This window comes from Phocoena sinus, chromosome 10 (assembly GCF_008692025.1).
Source record: "Phocoena sinus isolate mPhoSin1 chromosome 10, mPhoSin1.pri, whole genome shotgun sequence".
Taxonomy (NCBI): domain Eukaryota; kingdom Metazoa; phylum Chordata; class Mammalia; order Artiodactyla; family Phocoenidae; genus Phocoena; species Phocoena sinus.
In genome coordinates this window covers 82,830,085-82,846,224 of record NC_045772.1, presented here as the reverse complement: position 1 = coordinate 82,846,224, position 16,140 = coordinate 82,830,085, and the positions used below count along the sequence as shown (strand labels likewise).

At 37.3% G+C, this 16,140-nt stretch overlaps 1 protein-coding gene across 4 annotated transcripts in view; it reads left to right on the top strand.

Annotated features, from left to right (window-relative positions):
• Positions 1 to 16,140, top strand: part of LRMP (lymphoid restricted membrane protein) — a 50,650-nt gene that overhangs the window by 16,728 nt on the left and 17,782 nt on the right. For all 4 annotated transcript variants that reach the window (XM_032644246.1, XM_032644244.1, XM_032644245.1 and 1 more), the window contains 8 exons: positions 6,612 to 6,658; positions 6,763 to 6,827; positions 6,986 to 7,093; positions 9,272 to 9,342; positions 12,532 to 12,589; positions 14,932 to 14,986; positions 15,072 to 15,099; positions 15,368 to 15,508. In XM_032644246.1, the coding sequence (XP_032500137.1) occupies positions 6,612 to 6,658; positions 6,763 to 6,827; positions 6,986 to 7,093; positions 9,272 to 9,342; positions 12,532 to 12,589; positions 14,932 to 14,986; positions 15,072 to 15,099; positions 15,368 to 15,508 (573 nt within the window). The remainder of the gene's footprint in view (positions 1 to 6,611; positions 6,659 to 6,762; positions 6,828 to 6,985; positions 7,094 to 9,271; positions 9,343 to 12,531; positions 12,590 to 14,931; positions 14,987 to 15,071; positions 15,100 to 15,367; positions 15,509 to 16,140) is intronic.

Here is a 16,140-nt window from a genome sequence, read left to right as displayed (position 1 = left end):
TGCAACCTACCTTTCCATCCTTTCCCCATCCATGCCTTATAATTGTCCCTAAATGTCAGCCAAACCAGGTGGTCTGTATAGTTGGAATATGTGACACAAAGCTGTTTATGCTGTTTTCTCTGCCCAGAACACTTCCACTTCTCCACTTGTCAAATTCTATTTGACTCTCAAGGCCCATTCCAAAAACCAAGTGTTCCATAAAACCTTTTGTGGTAGCGAGAAATGTTGACCGTCAAGCATCTCTAGTCCTTCTTGAGATGGAAATCGTAATGGATTAGAAAGTCGAGAGGTGAGGGTTTTCCCTGGTTCGACGTCTCTGCTACTATGGAAAAGTCTTGTCATTCAGGCCTCATTTTCCTCATTTCTCAACCGTAGCACTCAGGAAAAGAATGAGTTCACTCTTTTCTTTTAGACCCCAGTAACTCTGTGCTCCTCCCGTCTATATTTTGGTTACATTGTAGTTCTTTGTTTTCTTAACATGTTCCTGTATCAGATTATAAACTCGGGTGTAGAGTGCCTTTGGCCATTAACCAATGTGCATCTAGCAACCTGAATAGATTTGGTATGCAGTAGCTGCTCTATTAGTATTTGTTGAATGCCTATTTACTTATCTATTTTTGTACTCCCTACAGGGTCTATTTAAAACATTGAGTGAGCACCCAGTGGACTTGTTGAATTGACAGTCTCGCCCTATTGCTTTCTGACTGGTGTTCCTGAGAACCTTAGATTTATTTTTTTTATTCCTCTCCCATTTTCATAGAGGAAGCTGTATTCTAGCATCTTTTTCAGAAAGCACAATAGGAGATAAGAGTGAACATCAGTATTCATAAGGGGATCTTTGGGTGACCAAAGGACTCTAGCAAGACTAATACCTCAAAAAGAACGTGTCTTAGTAAAATAATTTGGGGTCCAGTTTGGGACATTCCTGGCGAGAACAGAGCTACTTTACTGACCCAGTGAAATCTATTTATTTGGGATATTTTAACGTAAAGAGGAAAAAAGGAAATAAATTATTTCAAGTCCTCGTCTTTTGGAGACTCAGACTAAAATATTTATGAAAGAAATGTCTATGGTATCTGGGATATGCTTCAAAACAATGCTAAGGTAGGTTTAGTGGGTGACGGTATAGATGAAAGGAGATGGGCCATAGGTTGATAATTGTTGAATCTGCAGAATGGGTACACAAAGGGTAATTATTCTATCCTGTCTACTTTTGTATTTATTTGAAATATTTCCCAGTCATGACCTAGAATTTTTAGCCACATAGCATAGGCTTTGGAATTAAGCAGTTGTGGGTTTAAGCTGACTCTGTTACTTATTAGCTGTGTGAACTCGGACAAGTGGCCTAACCTCTTTCAGTTTGTGTGTGTTCCCTTGTGAAACAGAGATATTACTTTGCAGAGTTCTTTTCAGGATTCAAATACACACATACACATATACATATATTATGCATATACATATACCTATATATCTCTGCAACAGCTAAATTCTGGCCTAACCAGTCCAGGGAAACAAACCAAGTAGGTCATATTTAGAGGAGAGACAAATCTCAGTGCTCTGTCTCCCCACTTGCTGATGAATAGGAAGGCCTTTTTGATTCATGGGGCCCCTTCTCAGCATTTCCAAGAACCTCTGTACTGGTGCCTACCAGTATATCCCAATGTCCTTCTGATCTCACCAACTTATGGGTCCCAGGGAAGGACACTTCACCTCCTGAGAGATCGCTGGAGAAGGTAGTTGGTTTCACCACTCACATCTCTGCAGTCCTTTCTGTTTGTTGTCCACACTGTCCACAGTCCCCGCCTGCTCCACGGTCCACCTCCTTGGAACGCTGTGTCTGGACCTTTGGTGATCTCCTCTTCCTGGTCGGTAGGGAGATGACTCTCACTTCTTGTTTCAGCACCTTCAGAGCTGGGTACTACTGTGGTGTTGGGTGGACTCCTTGTGATGCAGTTAAAATTATCCTCTACTTTTCAAGGCAAATAGATAATCCAGCAGGGCTGGCTAGTAGCACAGTCTCCCACTGAATCAGGGATTGCTGCTCCCTTCTATAGCTAGACCCAGCTGTTCATTTGGCCCAACTTTCTCAGTTCTTCCTCACTCTTGGCAATTTCTCTCTGGGGCTCAGTTGTCTCTCCTTATAATCTTTCTTTCCTTATTCACTGCTCCCACCATTGAGTCTGAAGGGCAACCAAAGGATTTCTGGGACTTTGCAAAACTGGACTTGTGATTAGGTACCTGTGTTTGTCCCCAGACACTCCAAGAATTAAGAAGCTTCATGAAAATTACATGACAATGAAACTGATTCTCCCCTCTACCTGCTCCAACCTCAGATTTGACCCCAACAAGACACTTTATAACATATATAAAGTACCTGGTTCATAGTAAACACTCAGAAAATAGCAACTGTAACTATCACCCAGAATCAGGATTAGCAGCAGTGTGAAGCTCAGAGGATCCAGGTCAGAGGATAGGAAGATGAATTTCTGTTTTCTCTTTGGCTGTTTAAAAAAATCACATACACTAAATATTAAGTGCTTTGCCATCCCTTTGAGGTCTCCTTCGTGTCATTACATGTTTTTGCCTAAGATATACTATCACTAGGAGAAGGTGATTTATGAGGCAAAGGACAGAATCAGTTTTAAAGTATCTCAGATTTTCTGGCCATTGTATGTCCTGTTCTCTCAAGCTGTGCGTGGGTGCAGCTTTAATAAACTTGGAGAATAAATAACTTTGCCACTTGCAAAACTGGGACATGTAGAAGTTGGCTTATAACTGTATTACAAATGAACCTCAAAGTGGTGGGAGTGTCCTGTGGATCTGAAGGTGTGGTGTCCTTTTAGTTAGAAATTGCAAAAAAAAAACCAAAAAAAAACAAAAAAACTTGTGAAGGAATTTCGTTTTATTTAGGTTATAACAGTTGTAATCTTTTGATGTTTAATTTTACATTCTTTTTAGAATATTGAAACCAACTTCAAGTCAAGGGCATTTTTGTTTTTTTTAAGTTAGAATAAAATAAGTCTATATAGACTCCTTTTGTTCGGTTTTTCTTCTTTTCTCAGAAAATCATATTAGTTTATTTGAGCAACGTCAATTGTCTAAAATGGATCTAAAAGTAAAAATTACATCGGTAACATGAATGTTTATTAGTGGAAGTGTTTCTGATCATAAAAATCTATGGATGAAATAGCACTTCATCTAGAAGAGTAACCTTGGGAGATTATCTAGGCCTGTTAATTGCCCTTACTAATACCTTAGAAGTTATTTTTTGTTGTTCTTCATATTTTCTATCTAAATATTAAAATAATACTGCTGTGTGTGTGTGTGTGTGAGAGAGAGAGAGAGAGAATATGTGTGTGTGCATCCTGCATTTGCTGATCTAGCCCGTGGGAGAATGTCTCACTTTGTTCCATGAGTACCTTAACTACCCCACCCTACGTTAGACTTTTACTCTCAAAAGCAAATGGGCTGGACCACGGATTTTCATGTAAATGTTATGCAGGTTGATATTTGAATGGCTCGAACAGGAAGAACATGCTTCCTGCTCTATGCTGTCGGCATATGTTAGACTCATTGACTTGAGCCAATCTTCTACATGTAGGTAAGTCTCTCTTCTGAAATTTCTTTTTCTTGCTTTTAGTCAGTTTCTTGATTTTCCTTGGTTTTAAAATATATCCAGTAAATTATCTTTTTTATCATCTGCCCAGATCCTACAGTTGTTGTGTGTGTTAGGTTCTCCTGTGGGTTTAAATAGGGGTGCCTTTTGAAACTGGAAGAAAAGAGCACAATTGTAGAAAGTTTTTGCTGAGTTATTTTTCACTCCTCCTTCACAGATACAGACACCCTGAGGGGCTATATCTCCAACTTTCATTAACTATAACCCTAAATTTGGAAGAAAAAAAATCTCCTTCTTTTATCTGCTTCTTCTTGTAAGGAGGAAAAAAATGTTAGACCAAATGTATGAAAATCTAGGATTGAGATATGTTGTATATTATGTTGTTTTCTGATTAGTGAGATTTGTAAAGATTAATGAATTTGGAGTAATATCCAATAATATCCAATATCCTTGCAACAGAACAATGTAGTAATGTACAGCTACAAAATATATGCCATTTCTCGAAAATCACAGAATTGTTACTTATTTAATCAATAAATATTTTATGTTTACCAAAAGGTTTCACATATAAAAAATAGGACAAAAGAAGGGCTTTACACAGACCATATGGCAAATGAGATTTATTTCTAGTATAATGAAAGCAAACTGTATTTTTGCTATATCTATTATTTTGACTTTAAATAATAAACTTTTTTTTAAAAGACAAAGTTTACAGAAATAATGTGTTCCCTTTCCCCTGATACTGGAAATCAGTTTGATTGAATAGAAAATAACTGCATTCTCTTTCATACCTCTTAAATTCAAATACAGGTATTCATGACTCTGATTGGTATAAGAAGAAATATTTTTCTGACAAAATTAGCTTTTTAGTTAGTGCAATATAGTTATTATATATAATATATATTATTATAGCACAGTAATAAGTGTTTTTTCAAGCCACACATAATAACAGATTTGTATGTTATGGAGGGTTAAATGGGCCTGATTTTTTTATTATTAAGGAATCAATCCTTGTTGACTTTTATGGAGGACACTTAATGAGACTGAAGAATGTTTAATATTTTCATATTTTTATAGCTTCATTTCTTACATATATATTGGCAGATAGTTAAATAAGCATATACTAATTACTAGTACAATCTATTTAAATATCTTAAGGATAGAGCCAATATCATTTAACTACCTGTGAAGTATAAGGTATAATTTCTCTTCAAAATTTAATGCAAATATTACCCTACTCTGTTCTGTGCATGTTACTTTCCTTTGTGGAATGCTGCTTATAATTTACAAAGTATTTGTTTTACATATTTGTCTTTCTGACTGGCCTGTGAGCTCCTCTGGGACAAGGAATGTTTTTGGTCTCTCCAACCTTTCTGTTTTGTGCCAGAAACAGCCTTTCACTGTTTCTGGCACAAACTGGGCCTTTGATGAAAGTTGTTGACTTAAATTAAACTGATGTCACAAGAGGCTTCAGTTACATGTAATCTGACACAAAGACATTTAAAGCAGGGACAAAAATGAAATAAAAGAGAAGATTGCCCAACATTTATATGTAGGAGGATTAGGTGTACATTCTTGCTGTGCAAGTTTGTGGAGTTTTCTAAACATTTGAGGGGAACATTTTAAAAGTTTATATTCAAATCATCTACCAGTCTAAGACAATCATTGTGAAGTCTTTGCCTCTCCAATAGCCTTAGGGTATTTCAGAGACAGTTCTGTTTACAATGAAGACAGTTCTGTTTACAATCAGACTGTATTTAGTCTGATTGTTTAGACTGTTTAGAGGCTGACACCACCATTCTGAATACTCCTGAGAAATTACTTTATTCATTGGTTTTACTTTCCTTACCTGAAATAAGTAAATCTTTTTTTTTTTTTGGTCGTAAAACCCACTACATAAGGTTGTTGGGAGAATTAAATGAGATGATACGTAAAAGGGCTTTTGTAAATTTTAATGTGCTGAACAGATGTAAGCTATTGTTTTTTGTATTGGATAACTATACATTCAGCAAACTCTTGCTAAACCTTTATCTTTCTGTGACTATAGTCAGTATTATCTTGGAGAGATTCTAAATACGGTTTATGATATACGGCATCCCTCCATTGAAACCTGTTGTTGGTTGTGCCAGTTAACAAGAAGCTGTGTGTTTGATTATGGAATATTTAAATGTCTTCAGTTTTGCATTGTCTGTGCATATTTTGGATATGTCCAAGTGATTTCAGTTTTAATTTATTAAATTTTTATTTTTTTTCCTAAATAAACCAAACGATAATGAAAATATACTTATTATTGAATAGAAAAACTTTTTATTAAAGAGGAACATGTGTTCCCACTGTATTTTTTGGAAGAGAATAAGTGAACCTAATCTCCTGAAGTTCCCCCCAAATTAGGAACTCGTGATAAACGTTAAGAAGCTCAAATGAGACTTTCACATGCTTGCTCTGGAAGGCTGGGACCACAGTTTTGTTAAGTTCTTTTTGAGCTCCATGTAAGAGGTGCTGACGTGGATGTAATCCCTCAGATCTTTGAGAATTGGATTAACTTGAAAATGTATTATGTGTCTAGCTAGAAAATTGAGAACCATTTTTAAATCAACAGGCCAAAAGTTTTAAGTTGAGTAATATTTCCATAAATAGAAATGTTGTTTTATGCCCACCTAGAATGTTCTGTTTAAAGAAAACTTAAGTTCATGATATAAACTCTATCTGCCCTTTAAGTTTAGAATTTGTTTTGCCCAAAAATTTAAATTTTCTTTAAATATTGGACTCGTAAGTATACTTAAAATTGGATTTTTTTTTTTGCAAGTACAGCTTTGAGGAAGTATGTACATCAGTCTGCCCTGTACCATCCCATTCCCATATCCTCTGCAGAAGAGCAAAGCAAATATAGGTTCATTTAAAACTGTATGAAAATGTTTGTTTAACACAACTTCTCTGGAATGGAAAATGTCAAATTGTTAAACTTGTTTCTCTCCCTCTTTTTTTTTATCTTAAGGAGAATGGTGTTGAACGCTTATATTCTGAGAGCCTGCCACAGTCCAGGTTTGCTTGTTTGTTTCTGTGTATGACTTTTGATGCATATTCAGTTAATTTCTAAGAGAATTCTTTGGACCAGACACTCTAAAATACTTCTACTTTTTTGACAGGGAATATTCCACCCTACCATCTCCTGGACACACTTCATCCACAGAGAGTACTGTAACTTCAAGTGGTGAGTAGATTAGAAAAGATATAAAAATAGAGTGTTAGTATTATAACTATAAGCTTGGATGTTCTGTGACCTGCTAAGGTGTGTGTGCAAATGAAAAGGACATAAGCAAATAATCCTTTTGCATAGTATTCATGCTGTTAGTTTCCTCCTGTTGATAGATTCTGGATCAGAAATTTTGCATATGGCTTCTGGTGTCATTGATTGTAAACCACTCTGTGAGAAAGAGGAGGATAAAAGATCAACTTCTGCTGTGAAGAAGATCAAAGGTAAGCTGTTGAAGGGTTCAAGATGAGTTTCCATTCTAAAACACTAAGCAAACTTGGAAGCTAGTGGAGTAACCATCCTCAGTGGCTCAGTAATACTATTTTATAAAAGAAGTTTGAAGACATAGTCTGGAGAAAAGAAGTCCAGAGGTGACCATGGCCTTCCTATATGACAATGTTACCAACTTTTTTCCAATTCTGTATTTAAAATAAAAATTACAGTATATTTTAATGGGATTTAAATATTTCCTTATGGCCAAAATTGATTGGACACACCTGAGTTTCAACTGTGATGCAGATGTGGAATCACCTACTTAGGAAATTCTCAGAATCCTAATTAGAATCTACTGGGTTAAAAGGCTGGACCGATTAGTGATGGTCCACTCAGGAGGCAGATATTAACTAGATAACATGTTAGATCGTTTTCTGCCATTTGAGTCTGAAAATAAAGTGCTTATTCTGAACCGTTCCCAGTGAGACATCACTACAGTTGACACTCATGGGATACATAGGCTCTCATTCCAACCAAAAACACCGATCAAGGAAAACTCATCTAATGTTTAAATTGGGACAATTAAATTTGAGATACAGGTGCTAAGTTAAAGGAGCTGTAAAATTGTAGAAATGGAATCCATTCCTTCAGTTGACTGAAGAATATCTTTATATTCTACCTCACACCAAATAAGAAAAATTTTAATTAAAACTGCACCAGGATGCTATTTTTTACCTGTCATGTAGACGAAGATAAAATATTTGTTTGCACACTGTTGGTAAGGTTGTTGGGGGGAAAAGAATTCTCATACACTGCTGCAGGGAATGTAAGTTATTGTAATTAGTATGGAGAGGAATTTGACAATATCTACCCAAAATTTAAATGTACATATTCCATGATAAAACAATTTGGTTTCTGGGACTTTATCCTGTAGATCTAAGTACATACATACTATATGATGTATATGGAAGTTTATTTACTGCAACATTGTTTGTAACAACAAAATATTGGAAACAAGTTAATGACCAGTAGAAGACTAATTAACATATTTTGGCATATCCATGTAATGGAATACTAGTATACATCTGTAAAACATATATAAGGAAACTTTTTTCTTGGAAGGATATCAAAGAACTATTTTTTGTGTGGAAAAACGCCAAAGTACAAAACATTATGTACTGCATGTAAAAATTTGTGGAAAAAAAATAGAAAAAAGTTTTTGTGTATATATAAAATATCTCTGCAAGGCTAGACAAAAATTTGTAACATTGTCTATGAGGAGGTAAAGTAGGTTTCTGGCAGGCGTGATGGGAGGGAAAATTTTCACTGGAAAACAATTTTACGCTTTTTCGTTTATGGGCCATATGAATCTACTACCTGTTTTAATTTTTTTTTTAAGAACTAAAATAAAATTTCCATAGGGAAAAAATTTTATATCCCTGAAGAAAGGGGTTACCATTTTGCTCTTATTTCCATGTAAATTAAAAATATCTAATACATCCTTTAACTATTCTGTTTTCTTAAAAAGAAAGAAACGAAATCTGACTATAGCCGCTGACCTTTGTGCCTGCACTGAACTAAAGTCAGGACAATGGATCATGTGAAGAGGAAAATCATCATCAAGTACATTACAATACAAATAAACAAAGGGAAATTACAAAAAGGAATGGCATAAATTAAAAGTGCATCTTTTCTTCTTAGTTTGATTACATTTTATTTAGAAAGATACTGTGTTTTGGAAGGATATACTTTGTTATCAGCCTTGCATATATAATTGTTAAAAACCTGTTTGTCAATCTATAAAAAGAAAAAGCTACTAAGTTACTAATTGTTCATTCTTCTTTCATTCAGTTTCTGTAATTATACTAGCAATGTGTTTGATTTAAAAAAGCAGCAGTAGCTGCTTTCTATTTTAAAAACCCTCTGTTTGAAAGCCATTTATACAGGTATTCATTTCTGTTAAGAAATCTTATATGGTTAGCTTCCTTGGGAACTTTAGCTGACCCGAGTCCTGAATCTGAATGAATGGACACATTGAAAGTTTTTTAGTACAAAATTTGTCTCACGTGTTAAGCACTTTGCCACTTACTAGTCCGCCCGCATTGCCACCCTCACTATTCCTTCCTCTTTTACTTGTTACTGCTCCCCCTCCCCCCCAACACTGTTGATGTGTTTCCTCCTTCTTATAGGTGGAAGTCCAGCTCCTGAAAATATTGCACTCCAAGGCTCTGTGAATGAAGAAAAAATCATGTCAAATCAGGTAAGGAGGGGCTTCCCTGGTGGCGCAGTTGGTTGGGAGTCCACCTGCCGATGCAGGGGACACGGGTTCGTGACCCGGTCTGGGAAGAACCCACGTGCCGCGGAGCGGCTGGGCCCTTGAGCCATGGCCGCTGAGCCTGCGCGTCTGGAGCCTGTGCTCCGCAACGGGAGAGGCCACAACTGTAAGAGGCCCGCGTACTGAAAAAAAAAAAAAAAAAAAAAAAAAAAATAAGGTAAGGAGATATATGCATGTTAACAGTAAAAGTAATGGTATGTTGCAATGATATTTAGAACTGTCCCTTTAAGTTTGCAAAATACTCTTAAAAGCACGATTGCATTTTATCCTTTCAAAATATTATGAGGTTAATAGAATTTAGTTATACTAATATTGTATAGATGAAGAAGTTGAGTCCAAACCATCCAGGGTCACTCAGTAGACTCAGGTAGGACCTCCTGACTCCACACTGGTTTTTCTTTCATTCATTCATGCATTCATTCACTCATTTATTCATCAAAGATCTGCTGGAAACAAGCTAAATATCTATCTGTAGAGCACTCTTAAATAAATGAAGGCATTAATAAATAAGGCTAAACAAAACAGTGATATCTATCTAAAAGATGTGTTATAATTAATGGAAGAAACATACAATTACTCAGTAATTAGACTGGTCAGCGATATGAAAGAGAAACGGTTGGGGTGAGAGGACAGAAGAGGTGTCATGGAGGAGGTTCCTAGTGAGTGGTATCGAATGTTTTACAGGTACATGGCAAACTGCTATAAAACATTATAAGGATGAATATTTAAATGTTTATAGAAAAAGAATTAAACTCCTTTCCTTAAAGGGAAGGCATATCGCCACTGGTATGAATTTATAATTATTTGAAGGGTAACTTACAGACTATGGGCAATTCTACGTTCCTTTAAGGGTCTTATTTATACATCAGTCCCTCTCTGTATTCTGTGTGCGGAGGTGTGTGTCTGTGTGTCTGTGTGTGTGTATTATTATTGTTTTCCCCTCAGTGTATAAACATTCTATTAGTTAGGCCTATTTGATTACAAGAAACAGAGACTCATGCAACTAACTCAGGTTAAGAGAAGGTTGTGGCATGTATACATTGAAGGTAATAAGGTAGATAAAAATTTTATACTATTCTTATCTGAAGGGAGTGGAGTAATTGGATATGTGATTTGGGATAATTCTTTGTAGTGTAAAGTATATATAAAGTGTAGTGTTGGCTAGCCCACATGCTGAAAGTGGTTGCCCCTTATAAAAAATGGACAGAGGAAAATTCAAGTCCTCATCTCAAAAAAAAAAAAAAAGAAAGAAAACTTAAAAAAATAATGGATTAGGAAATGTAGTAATGGAGGTGGAAAATTGGTTAGAATGCTATAGTAGTAATTCAGGCAAGAAATGAAGATAGTATGAATTTAGTGATGATGGAAAAAATGAGACTCATTTGAGAGATACTTGGGGTATAGCATTCACAGTACATGGTAACTGATAATCAGGGGTCTGGGAAAAGGTCAATACCCAGGTTTATGGCCTAACCTACAGAATGAATAGAATAACATGAGAGTAGGGGGGAGTTAGAAGAATTTGTGGGGTAAATTTAATTTAATTTAATTTGAGGTAAGTCAAGTTTCAGGTTGATATGAGACATCATTAATACCCTGTAAGGAGATTTTATAGATAACTATATACCCATATTCATAAGCTCACCCGTGGGACTTTCAGAAGCAGACACATATTTGTGAGTCATCAGCAAAGAACCAAGCAGGTGGATGAGATTCCCCAAGGAAGGAGGCCAGGCAGAGAGAGAGCACAGAGGATAATGGACTCTTGATGATTCCATTGCCTAATAAGAGAAGGCAGTCAGTGGTGGAGGAGACCAAGAAGGAGCTTTGTAGTGATGGGGGGACATCAGGAAAGGGGAACCAAGGGATGAAAAAAACTTCAAGGAGGAGGGGATTATAGATCGATTTGGATGCTACAGTGAGGTCACATAAGATAAAGGCTAGGGCTTCCCTGGTGGCGCAGTGGTTGAGAGTCAGCCTGCCGATGCAGGGGACACGGGTTCGTGCCCCGGTCTGGAAGGATCCCACGTGCCGCGGAGCGGCTGGGCCCGTGAGCCATGGCCGCTGAGCCTGCGCATCCGGAGCCTGTGCTCCGCAATGGGAGAGGCCCGCGTACCTCACAAAAAAAAAAAAAAAAAAAAAGATAAAGGCTGAAAATTATCCATTGGATTTGGCAGTAGGGAGTTCACTGATAACTGGGGAGGGCAGTTTCCTTGGAGCGTTAGGTGCAGGGGCAGAGTAGTTTACTGATCACAAATGGGAGATGAGGAACTAGAGGATGTCACAGGGTTGAGGGGGGATTAAGAAAACTTGAGTATGTAAATATTGATAAGGATGATCCAGTGTTTTACCTGTATTATTTCATTTGTTACAGTTGTCCAGAACTTACATGACATGGTGTCAAGGGCCCTACCAAGGAAATTCGTCTTGGCCTTATTTTTTATGGAAAATTTCTGAGAATGTTGAATAATAATTATCCTAAAATAATTGTATACCTATAGCTTCTCCTTTAGATTTCCCCAGGCAGTATAGTGCAACTCTCCTATTATGGTGATTCTTGTATGGATACCTTTGTAGGACAGTTGATCAGTGACCTTAAAATATATTCAGATGCAGTAAAAGCCAAACATAGCACAATCTTAGCAGCTATTTTGCCATAATTTCTCCAACAATCCACCTGGAAAGCTGCGTGTGATAGTCCTAGATCACCGCGCCCCCTCTTCATCCATTCAGTCCTATCTCTCCCTCAAGCTCCAGCTTGTTCCTTGTCTGTAGAGACTTTCCATGCTTCTTAACCCATGGTGTTGCTCTCTTCCTTTTGCAAAGCACATATTTATCTATCTCTCATTTACTTGGCAAGTAATCCTAGTTTGCTTTGAAGTAACTTGTATCACGATTGCAGCTTTTCATGTACTTCTGTTTTTTATGCCTCAGCTAGATTAGAAACCCCCTTGGAGTCAGTCCGCTTTCCTTCTGGATGCCTAGCACAGTTCTTTGCATACTATAGAGTGTTTTTTGAACAGGGTAGGCAGGAGAGGACAGGAAGTCGAGAAATGATTGGCTATGAAGGATTTCCACTCTATGTTCAGCAATAAAATCTCTTTATGATTTTAGGAAGCCAAAGGGGAACCAGAAACAATAAATGAGCACAGAAAAGAATGTGTGGCAGGAGGTAAGGAATGTTCTCTTCCAACCCCCGTGTGAACTTTTGTTCCCTGCTGGTATGTTTTATGGATGAAATCTTTCTGAGTAAAGATACGGCATCTACAACTCTGCATCTCTAGATAAAATCAGCCAAAGAGAACTGATTTTGATTCAATTTGTAGCGTTTTCAAAAGGCCGTATTTATGTTGCATTGCCTGTTAAGCCCAGAGGTCTTGTAATCACTAGTGCCCTATCGTGAACTGAGAACCATGCCAATGTTGGTAGCAAATTCTAAGCTCTACTCTGAGATTTTTTTATTGTTCCGTCTAAAAGCAAATAAGCCAGTATTTGAAGAATGAGTGCTAATATGCTTCTCTCCCCATCTCCCTTCTGTTAGGATGGAATAGTGAATAGAGTTCTGGCTTTGGAGTCACTCACTGTATGCTTGGTCACTCTCTTACTTGCTGTGACTTTGGCAAAAGCTATTTAACCTTGAGTCTTAATTTCTTCATCTGCAAAATGGAAATGATGAGTAAAAAAAAAAAAGAAAGTACCATTTATGAAATATAGACTGTACTGTAAGTACTAGGCTAAATTCTCTATATGCATAGTTTTATTTAGTTCTCCCCAATACCTGTGTGAGCTAGGTAAGCTGCAATTCAGTTTCCTAGCCTATAAACTGTAGATAAGAACGGTACCCACTACAGAAGGTTGGCCGTGAGGATTGAAGAAATTATGTAAAAAGCATTTAGAAAAGTGCCTGATAAAAGTTCTCATAAAGGTTAGCTACTATAGAAAAATCATCCTTATTTTGTAGATGGTTTGATGAAGTTGTGACCTGTTCCAGGTCACTTAGTTTTAAGGATCAAAGTGTCGACTGAAAAAAAATGCACAACCTAAAAGTTGAGAATTATGTTTTATCCGCAGATTTACTGAGGACTTAAGCCTGGGATATAGCCTCTCAGATAGCTCTGAGGGACTGTTCCAAAGAGGTAAGGGAAGAGACAGGACCTACAGGAGATTTTGCAAAACAAAACAAAACAAAAAACCACCAGGTAGTCCAATATCAAAAGATAACTGCTAATTATAAAAAAACCCCAGACATCTCAAGTTAATGAATTTGGCCCTTTTCTATGTATGGGAAGATGCAAGAGTCTGGGCTTATTGAAATCATTCCTTTGATATATAGGGACAGTATCCTGCTTTTCTCCATCTTAAATCCCCTCAGGGTGCACCGCAGCTACGCAGCTGCGGCTACGGTAGCTGATGGCTTGATGACCACAGCATCATTGTTTACTGAATGGCAGGCCACATTCTTTGTCCACAAAAGCTAGGATTTAAACCAGATCTTTTCAACTCTATACTTAATGCTCTTAATTACTATTATTGTCTTCTTTGTGAAGTAGTCATGAAGAGTATCATTAATATGTATAAAGAGCTTTGTTCTGGGACTGGCATACAGTAAACCTGTGGTAAATGATCGATATTGTTGCTGTTATTATCAGCAGTATTATTATTATTATTATACTATTGTTACTAGTACTCCTAGTACTACTACTACTACCCCAATACCTGTGTGAGCTAGGTAAGCTGCAATTCAGTTTCCTAGCCTATAAACTGTAGATAAGAACGGTACCCACCCGAGAAGGCTGGCTGTTGAGGATTGAAGAAATTATGTATAAAGCACTTAGAAAAGTGCCTGCTAAAAGATCTCATAAAAGTTGCTGGTTTTGGGCCTCCCTGGTGGCACAGTGGTTGGGAGTCCGCCTGCCGATGCAGGGGACACGGGTTCGTGCCCCGGTCCGAGAGGATCCCACATGCCGTGGAGCCACTGGGCCCGTGAGCCATGGCCGCTGGGCCTGCGCGTCCGGAGCCTGTGCTCCACACGGGAGAGGCCATAGCAGTGAGAGGCCCACATACCGCAAAAAAAAAAAAAAAAAATTCAAGAAGGATAGTTCCAAAAGTTGCTGGTTTTAAATCCTTGGTCCACAGGAAAACCAGGGTACCAGATGAAGCTATGCATTTAACCATGGAATCAAATCAAATAAACATTCAAATGCAGAAAGAACAAATTGGGCTGTTCCTTGACTCTGAGACATCTTCAGGTCTTCAAAGACTATTCACGCGCTGAAGTGTGAGCCCATAATTTCAACATGGTCGTGATCCCCAAAGCGTAGCATAACGTTATCTTATATTTAAGCAAATGCGTTATTAGCTGGCAGTCTTCTCAGACATATTTCAATGAACGCCTTTGTTTAGTGGAGGGAGGCCCTAACAACATTGGATTGAATGTGCCTGTAGCTGTTAAGCCTGTTTAACCAAATACTATCTTATTGTCTTTTTTTTTTAAATCTTATTGTCTTTTAATAGGCGCTGCTGTTTCCTCTCTTCCTGTGAAGTCAGTTAACTTTAGACAAAGTGACAAGTAAGCTCCTCCTCATATAGCACGCTCACATTTTTTGCTTTTCTGTTGAACTATGTTTGAGTAAGTTCTCTCTCTTACCTTACAGCACTTCTGCTAATGAGAAGGAGGTGGAGGTAAGTTTCAAGCAAATGTTTTTTCCTTTAGTAAAAAAAATATGTGTTTCAGACTCACTCACCTGCAGTCCCTGCGAGCTTTTGCACAAGCTATCGTACAGTTTGGTGTCTGTCTGGCTTGGCCATGACAAAGTGCAGGGAAAGCCTATGCATGCCAGCATTATGTCACTGGGAGGAGAAAGAAATGCCTCAGTGTAATTTGGTATTAAACTGGAAATTTGACTACATCCAATGTTCTGTCCTCACCCTCACGTTATTTTGACAACAGGCCGAATTTCTCAGGTTATCTTTGGGATTTAAATGCGACTGGTTCACCTTGGAGAAAAGAGTGAAGCTTGAAGAAAGATCCCGTGACTTGGCAGAAGAAAATTTGAAGAAAGAAATTACTAACTGTTTAAAACTGTTAGAGGTGAGACTCATAACATTTGGGGACTACACGTTTGGTTGTATTATTAATAAGGTTTTCAAAATTACATAAGAGTTTACTTGTATGACTAAAACCAACACTAGGTACCAAGCCCTGCCTGACTCAAATGTCAATTAATAGGAGGTAAGAAATCAGGATCAGGCTAAGATAAAAGCCTCACCAATAGAAGGGTATAAGTAATAAAACAAATAAATGTCGTTTAAAGTAGTTATGTGAATCTTCTGCCATCTCTGTATCTTCAAATAGATTTCAGGCAGAAGAGTAATTATGCAGAAAACTGAGCAACAGGAGATAATATCAATGTTAAGCTTCAAAGAAGAGAATCAAAAGACGATTTCCATTTAATTAACTGAAAAAAGAGAACGGTGACATTTCAGTCTTGTCAGATAATGGGCAAACCTTCTGTAAGGTACACAGAAGTGTAACAACTATTATTCTTCTATTTTGTGAAGTCACCATAAATATACGGATGGGTTGGAAAATTAAGGGGGCTAATTTTGGAAAAAGAAAATAAAAATATAGAAACCATATTCTGTTTTTTTTACTGTGGTTAAAAAAGCACATAATGTAAAATTTACCATATTAACAATTTTAAGTGTCCATCAGTAGTGTTG